General features: G+C 34.7%; 1 protein-coding gene and 1 pseudogene across 2 annotated transcripts; both read left to right on the top strand.

Moving 5' to 3' along the window:
• The first annotated feature begins 1214 nt into the window (after nt 1-1214).
• Nucleotides 1215-10059, top strand: LOC140003685 (regulator of nonsense transcripts UPF3-like). Of its 2 annotated transcripts, XM_072075202.1 has the most exons (14): nt 1215-1452; nt 1536-1713; nt 3145-3251; nt 3626-3721; nt 3817-3915; nt 4005-4084; nt 5754-5867; nt 6653-6800; nt 7229-7302; nt 7879-8317; nt 8499-8597; nt 8711-8829; nt 8911-8959; nt 9339-10059. In XM_072075202.1, exons 2-13 carry the CDS (start codon nt 1574-1576, stop codon nt 8947-8949), a joined length of 1554 nt encoding a protein of 517 aa, XP_071931303.1. In that variant the 5' UTR covers nt 1215-1452; nt 1536-1573; the 3' UTR covers nt 8950-8959; nt 9339-10059. The 2 variants fall into 2 exon arrangements, with proteins under 2 accessions (XP_071931303.1, XP_071931302.1); XM_072075201.1 differs by having other exon boundaries at nt 1215-1713.
• On the top strand, nt 9447-21352 carry LOC113728770 (prolycopene isomerase, chloroplastic-like; annotated as a pseudogene).
• Nucleotides 21353-21751: the final 399 nt, after the last annotated feature.

Here is a 21751-nt window from a genome sequence, read left to right as displayed (position 1 = left end):
GAGGGAGTGGAATTTTCTAGTATATTTCAACAAAAGCATAATAGTAACTAGTATCCAGATGATGTAATGGAACCTCAATTGTGCTCATAAAAAATCTGCAATTTTGAAATTGAGACAAGAATATGAAAATAAATTAAAAAACAGTTATGTAGATTTATAAAAAAAAAAGAAGAAGCAAAAGGTAATTTTTTTTACCTTATGGATATATACGACAATTGGATCCAACTTCCTTACATGTGAATACAAGATAGGGTAACAAAAGAAATTAGAACAATGGTAATATAGTCTCGTCAAGATGGAAATGAGATAGTAGGAGTGCAAATAATATATAAGGAGGGTGCAAATAACATTTCTCTTTTTTCATATCAAAAGAAGATTTCAAATCCTATAAGGGGAAATAAAAAGAGGGGAGGATTTAAGTGTAGTTTTCAAATTCTATCTAAATGAAATAACCTAAAATCCTATATGGAATCGAAATCAATGGCCAAATTGTACTAGTAAGTTGACTCGCTCGGGAGTACCAATTTGAAAGTTCTTCCAAGTGTAGATGTCAAAACTAATCCAAAACATTATCCACTTTACATCTACACATAAAAATATGTATGGTAACTTAGAAGAAAAAAAACCATATACAAACATGTATAAAGTTACAAGTTAACTTGCTATAGATCATCAAATTTAAAACTTTCTCCAGGTTAAGAGGGCAAAACTAATTCAAAAATTATCTATTTTACATGTACACACAAAAAATAAATATTGTAACTAACCACAGTTCTCGGGCTTGGTGGCCACCACCAAGCCCTTAAGGCTTTGGTGGGGTGGGAGGCAAGGTTTTGTGGCTCTGCTTCAAATCCAGACGGGTGCATAATGCATCCGTCTGGTCCGGTGGTGGTTCTATTCCCATTGATCTCTCGTAGGTTCAGTTGAATCTCCCGTAGTTAGAATAGGAGCAGGAGCAGGAGCAGGGATGACAATTGATAAAAAAAAAAATATAGTAATTTAGTACTTTTTTTTTTTCTCGAACGATAGAATATTTATTAATTACTTGAAAGGGCCAAGAGAGAGAGAAAGAGAGAAAATACGTATACAAACAAGTGTTAAGTGTATTGGTCAAACTGACCAGAGAGAAAGAGAGCGAAGCGTGAAACGACCGCACACACTTCAGTGTGTGTAATATATATATTTATATATATATATACACACATTACAGCCTATTAGTAGTACATTACAAAGTATATTTACAGAATCCCCTTCGGTCACTCTGTATAAAATTTGCATCATCTCTCATATATCTTAGTACTATCTTTTTCTTCTCTCTCTCATCCTCTCTCTAAAATCTGATTCGGCTTTCTCTCTCTAGCTTCCGTGTTTTGCTCAACTCATGCATGGCGAATTGGGATCCAGTTGGGGATTAGGGCACGGGAACTTTACATGTATTTGGTCAAAATTTTGGTAAAGAAGATGTGATATTCGGGCATTTGAGGGGGTGATTTGTAGGTATAGATATAATTGACAGTTGTTGGATTGTTGATTAGGGTTTTGCAAAGTTGAAGGTCAGCAAAGGAAGTTTGCCATGAAGGGGCCTTTAGATCGAACCAAGGTGGTGCTGCGGCACTTGCCTCCCTCAATTTCTCAGTCTTCGCTTATGGACCAAGTTGAGACTCGCTTCTCCGGCCGATATAACTGGGTTTCTTTTCGCCCCGGCAAAACCAGGTTAGGGTTCGAAAATTTTTAAGTATATTAAATGGCCGCGCCAGCACTTGCGTACGCATTTACGTGGTTTTGTGACCGTGGGCATTTAATTTCTGCTGCTTAGTGTACTTTTGTGTGTTCGAGGGCTGGTTATATTGGAAGGTTTGTTTAATCAATTTTTTTATTCGAATAGTTAGTTAAATTTACCTTTATGCTAGGTGATTTTTTTTTTCGATTAAAATACTTGGACTTATGGAAGTGACTTTTAAATTATATTGGCTGTATCAATTAGGGTTTCCAAGGTAGCATGTAATTCAGCTTTATGTCTGCAGTCAATATGGTGCATGTATTCTAAGTGCTGGTTGTTTCGAGCAAAAGTGGTTGTTGATTAGGTACTAGAATTAATGATTCATCGGATAGCTGTTAAATAAGCCAATGCTGGGATTATGCAGTGTTTACAACTGGTTGAATTCTGGGGTGATTTGTGATGAGTAATAGGTGGGTGGAGAAGATTTTGTTTTTAACATGCTACAATCATGGGCCATTTAATTGCTTGACTGCTTGATTTTATAAAAATGTGCGTCCTTTAAATTGTTTTGTCCAGTTTTAATGCTGCAACTGTTGTCCCTTGCTGTTCTACTTTTGTTTCTTCATTAGCGCTGTCTTGGCTGGTAGTTTTTGTTGTCATTGCCAATATAGCTCCTTTACAAGTCTAATAGAAAAAAAAATGACATCCTTATTGGTTTTATCACTTTTTGATTAGATCATGTTTTGTACCATGTCTGTTGGCTTTATTATGTTTTCTTGGTTTGAAAATTGTAATACCATGACAGCAACGTGAATTAAATGTCAAATCTATTGCTAGATTTGTGGCTGAGGAGATATTGCAGTGTTATGACTTTCTCTATGCTTTACAGCAATTTAGCCTGCTGAACATGTCCAATTCATCTGAATTGATCATCAATGAAAATTTATCCTTTATCCATGCTGCTTTTACCTTTTCATTATCCTTGTTTTAATGATGTGTTTTTTTTTATGTTAATGTTTTCAGGTTTTACTCATCCCATGATATTTTCTTTTTTGTTTTTGTTTTTGTAGCTGTCCTTGTAAAACATAACAACTCTGGTAGTGAAGTTGAACCAAGTGTGAATAAATAAGTAAATAATATAAAATTTTAAAAAATTATAAAATAAGTGGTTATGGACGAGTAAAGCAGGATATTATATAATGAGTGATGGTCATGATATGGTTGGGTACTGAAGAATTTGTTCCTGTATTTTGCTTTTGCTGTCAGTCTTCAAGTGCATTGCCACTAGCAAATGTTGTTTCAATGTGCTTTCTGTTTTTGGTTTTCTTTGTGGGACGAAGAAGTTCATTATGATGTCCAGTTGTTATGATTAAAGTACGTACTTTGGCTGTGCCTCTTATACCATTTTCTGTTTGCTTTTGCAGTCAGAAGCGTCAGTCCTATTCCAGAGCTTACATTGATTTTAAGAGACCAGAAGATGTTATTGAGTTTGCAGAGTTTTTTGATGGACATGTTTTTGTTAATGAAAAGGGTAATGCTCGACGACATGCTTAGAGGGTTTAACTGGGCAGCTTGTTATATTCACAAGAATTCTGGCAGATCGTGGCATTTCCTTGTTGGGTTAATTAATGTTTACTCCAGGATGAGTAATTCACCTATTGAAAGTAAAAAATTGGTGTCTCATGATGTCACACTTACTTTCTTAATCAGCTAGTACCTTAGCCAAAAGGAAAGGAAAATGCGAGGGGTTTCAACAGCAGCTATGATAATGTCTTAGAGCATTTGGGCTTCATGAAAATGTGATTAGGATTTTTGGACCTTTGTGGTTATTCTCATTCAAAAGAACATGTTAAGTAGCATATTTTGCATATGGAGGTGGTAACTGTGTTCTGCTTGCTTGATCAGGTACTCAATTTAAAACAGTTGTTGAATATGGTCCTTCTCAGCGTGTTCCAAAGCAGTGGTCCAAGAAGGACGGACGAGAAGGAACCATATTGAAAGGTATGCACATACTTACTGGTATGCTACTTGCATTAGCAAGTGTGCAATCCTTTCCTTGTATTGCAGTCACAATTAATTTATTGACGAACATGTAGATCCTGAATATCTGGAGTTTCTTGAATTTCTTGCAAAGCCTGTTGAGAATCTTCCGAGTGCAGAGATTCAATTGGAGAGGAAGGAAGCAGAACGAGCTGGTCAGTAGGCAAAATCTTAAATTGGAAGTGGATAGTGGACATATTGCTTGTTCTTCTGGTTAAATGGTTGTTTTTGCTTTGTTTCCTAGGTGTCACGAAGGAGGCTGCTATAGTTACCCCTTTAATGGATTTTGTTCGTCAGAAAAGAGCAGCTAAGAGTGGAACCCGGGTAGGATTCCTGCTTGATGCCCGCTATGTTTGGACTTCATTCATCTTCTTGAAATGCTTGTTGAGGGGAATGCTTTTTAATGATAGGTGTTTTTTTTTTTTTTCATTGAGACTTTGTAGCAGTTTTAAGGCTTGCACTTTCTTTGCTTGTTGTTTTTATTCTGGTTGCTTCTTGCATTGTTCAAGAGATTCAGAAGTTAGAAGACAATGTCCATTGACCTCAGAAGTGTGCGTCTTGCAAAACCCCTCTTGCATGCACCACTCACGATGGACCCATGATGACTCCATGGTGGGACATGCGTATCTGATCTATGCGTTGCTTAGTGAAAATTGGCTTTCTATGGGCACTGGAGCTAATATATAAGAATCATTCAGTCCTTAGTTTGTAATATAGAAAATGAAAAGTCATTTTGTTTTTTTGATGGTTAGAGCTCCTTTTTTGTTTTTAGATAGAAAAAAATTAGAGTTTGTTCAGGGACCACTGTATGGCAATCTAGTCTGCCAATGAAAGAAATGCAGTTGACATAACTAAGTTCAAATGATGTGTAATTGAGGAAAAGATTTCTCAAAACTCAGTACAGTGGGGAAAGGTTAGAAAAACTGGACATTGAGCACTATCTTGTCTGTTAGTCTCAAGTTGAGTGTCACCTGGCATGATTTGATGTTACTTGACAGAGTCAAAGATATAATTTAATAGAAAGTGGGAACAAGTAAATGTAAAATGGGTCCACTTTTATAGAACTCTATCAATATAATGCTTTAGTATATTTTTTTTCCTGTTCAGTCCTTGTAGTGCTTTTCGAGTTGCACAAGTGAATTTAAGTTTTTGTCTTCTCCAATGTTTTGGTATTTTGGAAACATATGGGAAAAATAGAATTTGCTGAAAATATTAAGATGTGCAAAATTTTAGTTAGGGAAGAAAGAAAACAGATTATGGAAGTTGTCAAAAATGATTCAAGATGGAGGTGGAGTATGTTTACACGAAGAAATTGGATAGCTGTAATACATATAGAAGACGATTTACAAATTGAAATATCAGGAATACATCAAATGTATGTTAAGACAAAAAATTAATCAGGGTGTGAGCCACTCATCTGAAACAGCTATTATTATCATGCTGAAACTTACACTGTTTCTGATAAAACTTTATAGGATCTAGCCTTTTGCCTTAGGAGGCTTTCATTGTATAGCCTCTTTGCTTGCTTATTGTTTTTATTAGACTACATTATCTCAGCTGTTCTTGTGATGTTTATTGCATATTCTATTGCTTCAGCCATGCTTTCCGTGATACTTCTCTATGAATTGAACATGGTGCTGGATGTGAATGATGGTGCTGGAAAATTTCAATTTTGTTGGAGGAAATACGAGATCAATTCCTAGATATTGGATCAATTGTATTCTGACTTTCATTTTCATTCTGAATATCAACTTCTAAATTGATAAATTTGTATCATCATTGATCAGAGCCATTAATATCGTCTATTTCCTTTGCATTAAATATAAGGGTTTAGCTATTACCAGTCTGAGCTGCTTTAATTATATGATAGTTTTATTTAGGTGAGAGCATGACTTGTGCTTTTACCAATATGTTTGATGAGGTTGCTGCTTTTGAATTCCCAATAATGAGATTTCTTATAGGCCCTTACTTTATTACCTCTGATTTGTGGCAGAGGTCTGCCTCTAATGGAAAATCAAATAGGAGGGTTAGTGGAGCATCAATTGGAGGTCCTAGCTCAAGTTCATCTAAACGCGGTTCTGAGAAGAGGAGGATGTCTACAACAATGGTAAAGTTTCCAGTGTTTATTTAATATTGTTAATTCAGTTCATGGCTGTGCATGTCACCGTAGAATATCCTGTGGTTCTCTGAGTTTGCATGAGACCAATGTTTTGTTTGCCATTGGCTTATTGCCATCTCTCTCTCTCTCTCTCTCTCTTGCTTTCCTCTCTAGTTTCTTGTCTAAGCATTGGTGTCCAAGCACAAAAATAGTATTCCTAGTATTGAGATGGTCAAATTGCATTACTTTGCTTGTTTTGGGCTATTTTACTTTTACCTGCTTAAAAATGGGGATGGTGGACATGTTTGCTGTGTAGCTCTTTTCCTTTTATCTGTGGTATTTTTTGTTATGTATGAAGATGCATTAGATTATTTTGATTTAGTCAAGTATTTGTTATGAGATGTTTATGTTTAATGTAGTTCGTGTTATGTCTGTTTTTCTTTTTACCATTAAACATTTCTTGTATTGGATTAGTTAGTTAGTTGCAGTAAAAGATGTGCAGTACATTGATATTAGTGATTGTTCTTTTTGCGAAGCGCTCGGTTGGCTGGCTAGCTTTGCTTGGTCATTGCCTTTTTCTTGCTTTACCATTTCTGTTTTATCATGCAGTTTCTTTTTCATCTTTAGTATTTGGATATCTTGTCGTGGTGGTGTCATCATCATCATGTTAAATAGTGCCAAAATTATTTATTTATTTATATTTTGAAATTGAAGTAACCACTTTTGTAGTCTGAATATTGTGTCGGTTGGTTTGTATAATTGTCAAGAAATCTCATTTTGGTCCCTGTCAACAGTACATACTAAGGGACAATGCAAAGGCCACAAGTGGAAAAGACAAATCTACATATATTCTGGTTCCAAAACAAGATGATCAGCATCTATCTGACAAATCCGTTACTTCTGCTGCTGCATGTGGGAATGGGGAACTTGAAGAGGAAAGTGGTATGTTTAAAAATTGATTCATGTTGATTTTGTTTGGCATTACTGCTAGCTTTTAAGCTTCTATTTGGTAGGCTGTTTCCTGCCTGAAATTTCAGAGCTTCAAAGGTTTGTGCTCAGTTGCATTGGATAAGTTGATTATCGCTCTTTCAGCTCAAAAGCTGTTTTGAAGGGTTTTAATTCGCTATTGACTTGCTACTTTTAGCTTGTCTTTAAATTGAAAAAGGCTAGAAAACAGCATTTTCTATGGATTTATAGTTTTCCAGTTGAATTGGCTTTGGTTGAACTTTAATGGATTTTTATCCCGTCTTTGTAGGCTACTAATGTGGTAATTCTGATCTGTTGGTTTGTGCTTTATGTTCTTGTTACATGGTCTATGTAGTTATTTATAGAGCAAAAGTTCCATGCCACCACTATCTAATGTGTTTCAGGAGATTCTGGGCCAACCGACTCTGGGAAGAAGAAAATTTTGCTTTTGAAAGGAAAAGAAAAGGAAATTCCTCATGTAAGTCACATGTCTTGCGAGTAAAATAGCAAATTTGTAGTCAAATCCTTATTTATCTCAGCTTTGTTGATTTTGGGATATCTATTTGACTCTGGAGTAGAACAACAGTGCAGAGGTTGTTAATAAGTCAATTATGGTTAAGTGGGAGTATTTGAATAAAGATGCATTCTGGAGTTTTATAAGAGTGGTGAGGCTGGGGAATTAAGAAAAATTGAGCTCGGTCTCTATGGGTAAGTAACCATCAAATTTGGACATTAAGCTGCTTGTAAAATTTTAGACTCCAGTGTCCCCAAATATTGTTGGACTGAGATTTAGCTTGCTCTGTGTTGCACTCTGCAAAAGGGCAAATTAAACTAATACTGGCGTTCCATTTGAAGATGACTGCTAGCTTCAGATTCCAATGTCTTGTACAAGTATTATATTATATCTTGGTAGGAATTTAAACCGAGAAACTTCTCTGGTGTTCTTGCATGAAAACTATGATAAATTAAAGGCACTTTCTGCATTTGTAAAAATTTTTAACTGTTTGCTTCTGCAATGTAAAAGGGAGTTGATTTCCTTTTATTGCTTCTGTAGATGTCTGGTGGTTCACCAGTGCAACAAAGTACGGCGTCTCCTTTTAAGAATCCTCCTAGCTCTGCTCTGAAACAGAACCAGAGACGTGAGGCTAGTGGAAAGATCATCAGAAGCATATTACTTAAGGATAATCGCCAGAATCAGCCTTCTTCGGTTCGGTCTGACCAGCAAAACCAGACCGTGAACTTGGAAAGGGACAAAAGACCTCCTCGCCCACCGAGTGTGCAATTGCTTCAGAAGGATGCGAATGTAGCTTCAGATGATAAGGTCCCTAATGATATACATAACATCCACAGCGAGAAGCAGGAAAAACGCACGAGGAATAAGGATAGACCTGACCGTGTTGTTTGGACTCCTCTTCGGCGCTCAGATGGTTCACATACCAGTGATGAGTCCTTATCATCATCTGCTTCTCAATCAGCAGTGGATGCTACTGAAGGTATAGTTATCTTTCGAATTAATATGTTGAGATGTTCTAACTTGATATTGCTAAATCTTGGTGGAAATTTTTGGATTCTTCTTTCTGGTCTGGGAACAGACTTTCAAGTTTACCTTGGGTAGCCAGTTTTGCATTTTACTCCTTGTTTTGAGTAAAATTCTGAAATCCATCTGTTGTTTAGGTACTCAACTTGAGATGAAAAGTGACATGTCGAGTGCACGTGGAGGAGAGTTCAGACATGGTGGAAGCGGTCGTGGTAGTCAATCTTCTACGGATAATGGTTAGTTTTGAATCCGGATCATTGACAATCATTGCATGCTATTTTAACAAATGTGCTCAAGATTTACAAATGCATAATTTTCTTGTGCGCTCATTTTTCTGTGAGTAATATAGGATCTTATAGACATGGGGGTCGCCGTGGATCTGCACACGTGAAGGATTCCGATGGTTCTTCACTTGTGGATGGTAAACCATTAAGAAGAGGTGGTTCTTCTGGCTTTGGTTCCCATGAGGTACTGTATATTGAGTTCTGTCTCTCTCTCTCTCTCGTGTGCTTTTCATTACTAAAATTTGCTGAATATGGTTTGATGCAGAAACAAGTCTGGGTTCAAAAGTCGAGCAGTGGTTCTTAGTTGTTATGTGGTAAGCCTTCAATCATTTCTTAAGCAATTGAAGTGGCATTTTTTTTTTCTGTTGATAGGTATTGTTTTTCTGTGTGAATCAATTGTTCTACAGCTATTATGCTGTTGATTGTCATAGCTACTGGGTGGTAAAATTTTACTAGCATTTTAAGATCATGTACAATGGCCCCCATCTAAAGCCCCCTCCTCATTTTTCAAAGAGCATCACCCTTTATCTTTTCTAGGATTAAAATTAAAAAATTAAGATAATGGAATTAGGAACCACATAAGCATCGGGTTTTCGTATTACCCATCCCTCGAGTAAATTGAGCTGATTCTTTAGAATGAATGCTGATTTTTTGCAATCATATCTTAGTATTTGTTGGTGGATGTTTCTGCAGTGAAAATGCTTGGTCAATTACCATACTGAATATACATCCCCTTGTGGGTTGGAGCTCTCTTTTGGGAAAGTGAAGATCGTGTGTGAACAGAGTTTTCAGGAGCAGAGCATGGGTTCATCTCAGAAGGCCTTACGAAAGACCTCAGTTTGTCAGAAGGTTGCATATACTGGTTTATTTACTGTTCATTGCGAGGAAGAAATTCTGATCCTACCTAATTGAAATTGATCGAAACTAGGAGAAAGGAGGAAGAGAAATAGTCACTATTATCGCCTATTTCAGCACCAGTTTTCATCCAAGTAATGGCTTGGCGGGGTTATACTGTCGGTTGGAGCCATGGGTGAACTCCTTGCCATTGACTGGGATAGAAGTCGAGACATTTTAACTTATAGTGGGCGGTTTCTTTTCGCTGAACTGTAAATACAGATATTAGATGGTGTGTACTGCCTCCATTTCCCCCCCCCCCCCCCCCACAACGCATATATATATATATATATATGTGTGTGTGTGTGCTTCTCCAATAGTATGTCCTGTGGCATTAGTGGTGAATATATATATATATAAAGTATATGTTAATATACTACTAAATAGCAGTGCTCGGCTGAATGGTAACTGGCATTGTAAAAGAAGGCCTTTAGTCTGGAATTATGTACTCAGAAGTTTTTGTTGTGATTCCGAGGGTCTTTTGAGTGTAGTGGAGAAATGGAATTGGGTTTTGGCAGAAGTTCTTTACCGAGTTATTCTGGCGCTATGTTTGACACACAAAAAAAAAAGGGTTATATTGGTGCTCATATTTTGCAAATTTGGCTGGATCATGGCATATGTTATTGAAATTTAAGCCTTGTTTGGATTGTAACTTTTCGTCAAAAAATTACGTTGTTTTCCGTGATCATATTTTTCTATTATCATTTTCTTTCACATACATCAAATCGCTACAGTAATTTTTTCATGAAAAATTACGAAAAATGCAATCCAATCACAACCTTAGCCAGATAAAGCATATAAGGAAAAGAATCATTAATAGCAGCATGGTGAAGGACCTGAACTAACCTCCCTCGCTAGGTTTCATGCATCTGTGATGATCTCCCAACGTATAATCAAACAGAAATTCCTTAAGGTGTACCGTCTTTGTAATTGATATTCTTTGCTTCAGTTGGCAATTACGTAAGCGAAGTTTGACGCTTTTCTTTTCTCGGTACTACAGTCCATTTTGCTTGTTACCTAACAACAGTGCCCAACTTAAGAAGAATAAAATTCATTTTCATTTTCCATCTTTCCCTTCGTTTTGTTTAGTATAGTGTATGCTACCACAACAGGTGGACAGACATTGGATGGGCAAAACATGGTAGCGGGGTCCGATATTTATTTGGTTGGTTGGCATATGGCTTACTCAAGTTACTCCCTCCATTTCACTTTGATAGTCCTGATTTTTTTTCACACGATTTAAGAAAAAGTAGTTAATTTTGTTAGAACAATTAATTTAGACATCTATTTTTCTAAAATACCCTCACATTAATTAGAGTACAATTTTATGGGAATTTAAAATATTCTTTTGTTGGAGTTTCATTAGAAATATTGTGGGAATATGGATGGTTTTGAAAATTTTCACTTATGGTTTGCAGCCAATGATGACATAGTTTGTTTTCCTTCTGATATAAATAAGCTTGAAAATCTAAATGCATTAAATGTGGTAGGTTTATAGTAACAATAACTTACATTGGATAAGAATATTTTAGAAAAATTAAAATACAATTATATTTTTTAATTAAAAAGTGGACTACAATTTGGTACAGACGAAAAAGAAAAATAGAACTATCAAAGTAGGACGGAGGGAGTACTAAACTTAGAGCGCGAAGACAAGCAAGGCAGGCAACCATTTCAAGAAATGATGGTTGATGCGTGCGCTTATCCATGAATTGATGCGAGTCTTTTTTTTCTTCCAACAAACGAATTGATGCAAGTCTTGACCGAAGACTTTTCGGACCCAATAGTAATACTTAGGTGGCGTTTGGTTAGAGGGTTTTGAATGAAGAATTGGAATAAATTTCATAATTATTATTTAGATTATCATTACAGAATTGAAAATTTGAAATTATATTTAAAATTTTGGGGTTTCCCAATTCTCTAGTAACCTGGAGGGTTTGGACAAAATCCAAGTTTGATTCCCATTTAGAAATTGGGCTTGTCTTGTTACCCGTTAAAAAATATATATATAATTATATATAAAATATATATTAATTATATATTTTATTATAAATTTAGTATAATTATATAATATATTTATAATAATAAATATAAATATATTTATATAATATATATTATAATATTATTAATATTATATAATAATATATTTATATTATTTAAAAATGTATATTATATGTGCATATAATTATAATATATATGTGTATATAATAATATATTATACAATTATAATTATATTTATTGTTATAAATATAAGAATATATAATAATAATTATATTTAATATATAATATACATTATAATTATATAATATATTAGTATAATTAATATTTATATATATTATATAATTATAATGATATATTTATATTATAATACTTATATAATTATATTTAATTACATATATAATATTTAATTTAATTAGTTATAAACTTATAATAATGATATTATTAGTTATATGTATTATTTAATATATATTAGTATATGTAATGTAATTGATATTATCAACTATACTAATAATTATACATGTTTACTAATAAAAATTATTAATTAGTTATACTAAATTTACTAATATATTTATACTAATACATTTAATTAGTGAAAATTTCTTATATCCCATTTCCAAAGAGTTAACAAATTAAACATCAATTATAGTAATGATATATATTTCTGATGCTAAACCAAACAAATATATTAGAATAATTGACTATATTTTAAATCAAAAATAAATAATCTCAAATTTCAATTCGATTTCAAGGCGCGAATCAAACTCCACCTTAAATTTTAGGGCGGCACTTCTTGACCGAAGACTTTTCGGACCCAAAAATACTTGACCTTTTTTAGGCAATCGTTTCATAGTGGTTGGGGCTTGCACATCAATCAAATAATCAATTAAACACCAAAATTGCAACTTTTAGGACCCACCAGTTCTTTGGGATAGGCGCGAGCATTTGCTCTCAACTATGCATTTTTGGCAACGATATGGGGTGTCAAAAATGGCTGGGTGGGATTGATATAATTGGCTCAACTCATTTATATTTATTTAATAAATTAGTTAATATATTTATATTACTTTAATAAATAAGTATGAATATATCTAATTATTTATTCATGATTCACTTAAAAATTTTATTTTTTAAAAATTTTTTTGTATGTAAGTTTACAAGAAATAAAGACATTTTATTATTATTAGATTGATAGAAAATTTAAATTTATTTGCTTAATACGTACTAAATTGGACTTAAATATATAATAATTTTTAAATTAGTATAAATGGGTGAATCGACTCAACTTACTCTCCACTAATTAAATAAGTTTAATTTAGTTATCATTTAAATTCATTCAAAATTTATTGCATATCCAAATTCGATTTGAATGAATCAACATAATTCGTCTGTGATTGACAGACACATTGAATTTCTGATCCCGTTGTTTTGTTGGGATAATTTCAGAAACCTCCTTTAAGATTTCTGACAATTTCACTCAACTTTTCCGAGGTTTCAATAATTACATAAACCTCCCTTGGTCCAATCAAATGACTAAAATGTCTTCGACTTAATAGTTAATTCATAAAGGGATATTTGAAGTCAAAAAATATTTCTTATTATTCTACTTACAATTTCCTAATCTCAAAGATCAATCTCCATCAATTTTCTAATTTTCATCTCTTCCTCACTCCCTCCCTCCTTCTTTCATACTCTTCTCTTATTTTCTCTTACAACAGTTTCTCCCTCTCACCAAATACCGCATATCATTGTTACCAACCAAATCACTATCAATTTTTTTTATCATATTCAAAACTTACCTATACTTTTTTTGTCTTTCTATCTTTTTTCTACTATAAAAATTTTAGACCCTTTCTTTTGTTTTTGTTTTTTCAATAGTTTTACTCTTTACAAATGTTAGCCAATTGAAGTTATCAAATTAACAAGGTACAGACTGTGAATTTTATTGTCAAACTATGGGAAGAAGGTGGCAGTGATAAAGGGAAAAAAATGAAATTGAGAGTTGGAAAATAAAGAATTGACTTTTATGTTTGTTAACCAACAAAGTCTAGCAATTAAAAAACTCATTGGTTTTCTTTTTTATTTACCTATTGATTGTGATTTTACTATAAAGGTAAAATTTTGTCTCTATTTTTAACCGTTCTAGAGTAATGATGAATTATGTTCTTAAGACATAGGGGCACTTTTTGGGTTAGTGTTGGTAGTGGTGGTAGTGAGTTGCATTAGGCAAGAATTAGCAAGTAATGAATTTTGAGATGAATTAGATTGACTGGACTCTATTTGCTTTAATGAGTATGCCATGTACAAGAAGTTAAAGATTAAAATTTTGTTTTGTTTTGTCTTGTTTTTTAGAAGAAGGGTAGTTTAGGATATTTGTGAAAAATTATAGGCTATTGGGTCTATACCGTTACATAAACCTTAAAAGTGAGGGAGGTAGATGTAATTTTTGAAACTTGAGGGGAGCTCGCTGTAATTGCTGGAAACCTCAAGGGAGGTTTCTGAAACTATCCCTTGTTTGTTTAAAAAGTGGGCACTTCAGCGCTGATCTGTCGTTACTCGACGCTTCTGTGGTCTTCTTCTTGCACCCATTTTTAAAGTTAGCAAGAGTCGAGATTGAATTACATACAGAATTGCTCTTACATTCCTTTCTAGTATTGAAGAACAATGGTGGGTGGCATTTCAGTTTCGTTGAAGCTCCCTTATCGAATTCAACCCCAACCTATCACCCCTTGTTTAAAATCCACTCGGCTACCCAATACCAATATTTATAGAAAAAGGCCCTTTTCTTTGGCGCCAACAAGTTCCTCTTCTCCCAAGTCAACTAGTTCCAATGGCTATCCCTCTTCATCCACTGCTCTAAATGATCCACTCAAACTCTTTCAGGTCCTCTCTCTATCCCTCTTCCAGAGGCACTATTAAACTAGACGAAATGCAGTAGCATAGTACATAATGGAGTTTTTTTCCAACGTCCCCCCACCCCTCTCCTTTTTATTTGGGTGTAAAAATGAGGGGGTAATTATGTGTTAATATGGTTGCTGAATGATGTGCAGGCAAGGCAGAGGCAGATGTTGTGGTTATTGGTAGTGGTATTGGTGGGTTATGCTGTGCTGGACTTCTGGCCAGATATGGCCAAGATGTTCTTGTTTTGGAAAGCCATGATTTGCCTGGGGGCGCTGCTCATTCTTTCGAGATCAAAGGCTACAAATTTGACTCCGGCCCTTCTCTTTTTTCTGGATTTCAGTCAAGAGGTCCACAGGCCAATCCTCTGGCACAGGTAATTGTTTCTTTCGTTTCCAACAATAATTTTACTTTCATCGTATCTCCTTCACCAATCACCAATAGGATGTCTGATAAGTGTTCCCTTTTGTCCCTCGGGACTTCAGCCAGTTAGAAGGTTGTAGATCATTAGCTTCTTGATCGTTAATTCTGTGACAAGTCCAGGAGAGTTTAGGGGGCCATGTGCTTAATTTTGAGTATTTCAACTAAAGCTGTGGGTTAGTGTAGGCATGGTATGGAGAGCTGGAGAGATGCAGCCACCCCACCCACCAAAAAAAAAAAAAACCAGCAAAAAGCAAAAGTGTCTGTGAGATCGCAAACAACATCTAGATGACTCTATTACTTGCGTTGGTTATGACTTGCGTTGGTTATGCTTTATTGGCTTTCCACTGCTCAGGAAGAATATACTATATTGAATGAGCAATTAAATTTCTCGAAAAATGCATTTCTGTTTCGCTCTCAAGCTTGACATTATTATTATTATTATTATTTTTTGCAGGTTCTTGATGCGTTAGGTGAGTCAATTCCCTGTGCAACCTATGACTCTGGGATGGTATATATTCCTGAAGGTGGGTTCTTGTCATGCATTGGGACAACAGAGTTCTTCAAGGTGAATTTATTGTTCAATTTGGACTTCATGTTTCTAGAATTGTCAAAATGAAGCTACCTTCCTTCTATCGAGTTTTTTCAAACATGCAGATTGTCCAGATTTTCCAACATGATTTGGCCAGACTGAAATCCTCAGTTTTTGTCTTAGAATGTGATCGAACTTAATATCACAGTCACTCATTTTTCCAAAAAATTTACACATTATCACAAGCTTGTCAGATTGGATGACTTTTTCAACTTTAAAGATGATCATTTGGAAAAGTCTGCCTTTGTACACACATAATCTATGCTTCACCTCCAAAATCAAGCACTATAACCTTTGAAGTTCAAACAATGATTTGTGTATTAAGTGTCTCTTTTGGTGCAAGATGCTTAATACATCATGTTCTTCTGCAGGACCTTGAGAAGCTTGCCGGTCTAGAGGCTGCAAGAGAATGGGGAAAGCTTCTTGTAAGTGTCATTGATGCTCCTTCCTAAATGTACTTTCTCTCAACATTTAGCGTTATAAATCTGGTTCATTTGAAATATGAGGTATAGCTTTATACACATTCTTATGATGGTCTTGATTTCCATTTTTGTGTCTCAAATGCCAATGCATTTTTTACAGGATGCAATACTTTCACTGTCTGTAGCTGCAAAGGCTCTGCCACCTCTATCTCTTCGAGGTGATTGGGGTGTTCTTTCTATAGCTGGGGCTAGATATGCACCTTCTCTGTTGCGATACTTCGTTCAAATAGGACCTCGGGGAGCCTTCGGTGCTACTAAGCTTTTAAGACCTTTCTCAGATATCATTGATTCGTTGGGACTAAAAGATCCTTTTGTGCGGAATTGGGTGGATCTTCTTTCTTTCTTGCTTGCAGGAGTGAAATCTAGTGGCATACTTTCAGCAGAAATGGTATGTTGTGTATATGGTACTCTCTTTTACAGTGATAGCCGAAATTTCAACTCATGTATGGAGCATATGTTTTAATTTTGATCCATGTTTTAGTTAGATGAAATTGTATAGATGATTTAACATGCATGGATGAATATACATACATACATATATATATATATATAGATACACTCAACATAAAAGTACCATGAGTTTTGGTACTTTACTCTGGAGTGTTAGTGTAAACATTATTATGATTTTAGTTTTTGTTATTTCATTTATGTCCTTTAGAAATTGTAGTTAAAAGTTTCATATAATCTTAATTGTGGGTGGTTTAGCAGAAAATGATGGTTGATTATTAAGGTCATTGTATTATATCATACCATATTGGTTTAGAAAAAAAATCTCTGTAAAGTTATAAACAGTGAAATGATTTGAGAAACATTACTAGGATGAAATTTAGAAGGGGGAGAATTTTCATGTTGCGCCAAATGAAATTTCAATATACAAAAAGTTATGACACTTTTATAATTGAAATAGCAATATTGAACTGGTAAAAAGAAAATCTGCAATAACACCATACAAACCATTATTATTATTAATATCAACCACTCAAAACAAGAGCAACTGAAAAAAACTGAAAACTATTCATAAAATGACATAAATTGAATATCCAATGAATCAAAAAGCTGGAAATACAATTCAAATGATACTAAAGACAACATCCAAATAAATGAATTCCCAATTTAGGTCATTGAAGTCCAAGGGAAAACAAACACGGTTGTTGGCAGCAATATAGTAATGCTTCTTCTTCTTTTTTTGCCGGAGACGATAAACCTAATTTATCCTATACTAAGGGGAAGGAAGCGGGCCTAAGGAGACCTAGGGATAAGTCGGAGGGGACTGAACCACCATCGGATCAGATGGATGCACAGCACACCCGCCTGGATTTTTTGAAAACAAGCCATTGAAATGTGGCATTTTTGGAACCCTTGCCTCCCACCCCACCAAGAAGGTGGTGGCCACTGAGCCAAAGGCCCAGTGGTTTAGTAATGCTTCATTTGTATTGCTTTGAGCAAACCAAGTCCATCTATCATACCTTGTAGAAGTCATCTACAATGATAAAACAAGAATGATAATAAAAGTAAACTTAAAATGAAGAATGATATCTAATTGTTTTCAATGATGTCCAAAATACCCTTGTTTTCTAATGATTATTTATATTTATTGTATTGAAATAATAATGCATAATGATAGCGGTTATGAAACGAAAAGCTTTAAACTTAAGTAATTTTCATTTATGGTGATAATTGTAACTAGATAGATTTAGTGCATTTCGATAATTGATAATAATGGTAGCAGTTATAGATTATAAGCTAGCAGTTGAAAAAAATAAAGCACTCCAATATACTAAAAATTGAGATTAAAATTGTTAATTACCCACAATTAGCATTCCAATTCCATAATCTCCGGAACCGCTTATACTCAAACCAAAAAGATTGTGCTCATACGGAGAAAGTAGACCTGTCATTTTTGCTTTGCATTGGATTGTGCTAAAAAAATATGAATAAGCAAAGAAAAGTGGAAAAAATCCAATTATCTCTGTTTATGAAATTTTAATTGTCAGAATGTATAAGCCCAAAAAGAAAACTTTACATGATAGATCATTTATACTTCATTATTAACAAAAACAGCAACAAAAAGAGTACAAAGAATTCAAATTGCATGTATATTTATTTTTCTAACTTAACTATATTGCTTTGTTTATAAAAAATTGTAATGATTGTTGTTTATATGTAATAAAATCATGAATATACAATAATTTTGCTAAAACATGATATTATCAATATTTGATGTGTTAGAGTTCAAACTATAAATAAAAAAAGTTTGGTTTATGATTTCAAAATTTGATCTTAAAGGACTTATTACCTACATTGGAATGCTTTTTGTCTCTTTCTATTTAATAAAATTCTTAAAAGTAACAAGCTAAAGAAAATAAATAACATAAAAATATTATATTATGATGTTGATGATCAAAATTTTACAAAAAAATTTCAGTATCCAAAGAATAATACATTTTAGGATATTATAATCACATGCAAAGCACGTAAACTATTACTAGTATATATATATACATACACATACATACATACATATACACATACACATATATATACATACATACATACATACATATATGTATGTACATGTATGTATGTAAGCATGCATGCAAGAGATCCCTATTGTGCTTCTATATTTGTCTATCTAAAGACAATGCAGAGCTGGTCTTTCCTTTCATTTTAACTTTAACATACATCTGCATTGATATTGTTCTCGTGTCTATTTTATACTTGGTCCTATTTTCAAGTCTGCCGTGCTCAGGCATTCAGCTATATTTATCTTACACGATACCCTTACTTCTCAGATTTACATGCTTTCAGAATGGTATAAACTAGGTTGCTGTCTAGAGTATCCTCTTGACGGAAGTGGGGCAGTTGTTGATGCACTTATCAGGGGATTACATAAGTTTGGTGGACGGATCCGTCTAAGAAGTCATGTGGGAAGTATTGTTGTTGAAGGAGGCCGGGCTGCTGGTGTGAAGCTAAGAAGTGGCCAAGTGAGTGAATTCTCTTTATACATGAACATAGTTATCTTATTTGTGTCATTAGTGAAAGTCTGCAACATCGTTACTGCAGTTTGTGCGTGCTAGAAAGGCTGTTGTGAGCAATGCATCCATGTGGGACACACTGAAGTTATTGCCCAGGGAATTTGTTCCAAAATCATACGCAGACAGAATCAAAAGCACCCCACAATGTGAATCGTTCATGCACTTACATTTAGGATTTGAAGCAGAGGCAAGCAATGGTAAGGAAGCAGCCAGCTTTTGTCTTGGCCGTTATTTGTCTAAGGACTGATATTTTGCACTCTTATCAAATTGATTCAGAAAATTTTCTTAGGCAACCAGTGAAAGCTGTATTGTTTAGAGGGTTTACAACCTAGTTCTCTGTATATCTAGAAACTTTGTTAAAACTAAGTGCTTGCTGAATTAAGATAGAGTTCACCTTGCTGTATTATTTGAAGTTCACCTTAAGTTATTTTGTTTTTTGGTGCTTTGCTTTGGATACTTTGCTTTTATATTGCTGAAGTGTTGATGATGGCATCACCTGTTGAAGCTAGTATTGCAATGAATTCGAAGAAAATTTTTTGTCTAATTTTTCCTTCCGATCCATCAAAGTGGGTAACATTTTAAAGTGGTTATATGCTAACTTTGTTGTGCTGATCACATCTTGTCTTCAAGCGTGATAGTTTTATACCTAAGGAAAAAGTAACTTCAGTAACTTTTATCTGACTATACAAACAATTTACATAAATAATTGGAAAATTCAAATTATAGTTTCCATGCTGGACTATATCTCACCTATTTTCCAATTTATACAAGCTCACACAAGCATATTTCTGTATCCATCTTGCAGCAGTATTGTCTACAGTGAGACATTTCATTTGCATGCATGTTATCTTTGATAAGGATGGTCTTAGGTTTTTGCTCAATGTCTTAGTTAAGTTGACCTTTGAGAGACATCATGTAACGGGATGTAAGATTTTCAGTTTGTGAAAGTAATTAGGCAACCAGATTTATATTGAAAGGGTGGAGTACATTTGAATTCAAGAAGACAGAAATCAGATGCATCGTCTTGTCATTCAATCAGACGATTTTGGTAAAACTAGTCGCACTAGTCTCCTCAAATTATTAGGTGGCTGTATGGATTTCCCATTTAATAATATGTAGTGTTTAACATGCCACGCTTCCAACCATATGATTTTTCTTTTTCATTTTGGATATAGGGCATCCCTAAGGACCTGGGCTTCCATCATATAGTTGTGAATGACTGGAAGCGAGGGGTTGACGCTGATCAGAATGTTGTTTTAATATCTGTACCAAGTGTGCTTAGTCCTCATGTTGCTCCACCTGGGAAGCATGTCTTACCTGCCTATACCCCAGGAACTGAGCCTTTTGAACTTTGGGATGGGCTTGACCGCAGAAGCAAGGAGTACAAAGAGCTCAAGACTGGACGATCTGAGGTATGCTTGTTGAGATTCTTCTTCTATCCCTCGAGTATCCCGGACCAGGAAATAACTGATAATAATTAGAGATAGCAAGTTAAACAGGACTACTTATCTGTTTTGCCCGAAAATGCATTATGGACGTCAATGAACATTATGGAATTTTTGAGATACCACATTCATGAAAAATCTATATGATTTTAAAAGAATTTCTTCTTGTGACCTTGTTTGATGTTTTCTCCTGCTTGTCTGCAACTAAAAAAGGGAAGGTTCAGCGGAGGACATTCAAGATTCAGATAATCTTGTGAACTGCACATTTGAGAATCAGTCCCATTTTCACCCTCAGACCTCTTCTGATTTTAGTAAACGAACTTTCTCTGGCTTGTCCTGGATTTCCAGTGTGACTCTTTAACTGCTTAATCTGGTCTCCCATTCCTGTTGCTATTGTCACTACTTCTTTCTCCACCAGGTATTGTGGCGGGCTGTGGAACGTGCACTCGGTCCTGGTTTTGACCGCGCAAAGTGTGAGGTGAAGTTAGTTGGTACTCCATTGACACATAAAAGGTTTCTTCGGAGGGATGGAGGAACTTATGGACCAGCTATAGAGGTTGGTAAAGGAACATTTCCAGGACATTCTACCCCAATCCCACAACTCTTCTGCTGCGGTGATTCTACTTTTCCAGGAATGGGTGTCCTGCTGTGGCTGCAAGTGGTATCGTTGTCGCCAATTCACTGGTTTCTGTTTCTCAGCATTCCCAACTTCTTGATGCCGTAGGAATGTAGTGACCTGGGAGTTCATCTGAAAGCATGACAAAGCTTCTTTCTCTGCTAATTGTCTGCAAAATTAGCAGAGACAATGACATTATTATCATGGTCTTTGTTTACTTTAATTATGATACTAATGAAAAGAGATTTTGAATTGCAAACATATAAAGAGAGATTGAGAAAGATTACTGTAAATTGCATTTTAATGGATTGCCAATTATTGCACCAATCTCATGAAACAACAAAAATCTAAGAAAGTAGCTAGTAGCATGATGACAAAAGGCATAAAGATATGGTCAACAATAATCAATTAGGTTTGTATCCCTACTCAGCACTTTTCACAGATGGCACAAACTATTTTTTGCAGGGGCTCCACACAAAAGCCTCCACAAAATCAAGTCAATCTACTGCTCACTATAAAAAGCTAGAATAAAGTATCCCAAGCAAAAGACACAAAAAGGCTGGGTTCAAGTCAGAATTTCATGTCAAACCAATTAGCATTATAAGATACAAGGTGAGCAACAAATTGATTACTCAAAACTTTTTCAGAGCAATAATATGTCTATTATTAAAAATAAAAAAGAACTAAGAAGATGAACACAGCAACGTATATGCATATACTGGTATA

Source organism: Coffea arabica, chromosome 2c (assembly GCF_036785885.1).
Source record: "Coffea arabica cultivar ET-39 chromosome 2c, Coffea Arabica ET-39 HiFi, whole genome shotgun sequence".
NCBI lineage: Eukaryota > Viridiplantae > Streptophyta > Magnoliopsida > Gentianales > Rubiaceae > Coffea > Coffea arabica.
This window is presented reverse-complemented; position numbering and strand designations above follow the sequence as displayed.

What these genes read in the sequence shown, in the direction of transcription:
- LOC140003685 (XM_072075202.1), top strand. Translation starts at nt 1,574, where the DNA reads ATGAAGGGGCCTTTAGATCGAACCAAGGTGGTGCTGCGGCACTTGCCT. An exon ending in TTTCGCCCCGGCAAAACCAG is followed by an intron (nt 1,714 to 3,144) that starts GTTAGGGTTCGA and finishes TTGCTTTTGCAG; the next exon opens with TCAGAAGCGTCAGTCCTATT. An exon ending in TCAATCTTCTACGGATAATG is followed by an intron (nt 8,598 to 8,710) that starts GTTAGTTTTGAA and finishes TGAGTAATATAG; the next exon opens with GATCTTATAGACATGGGGGT.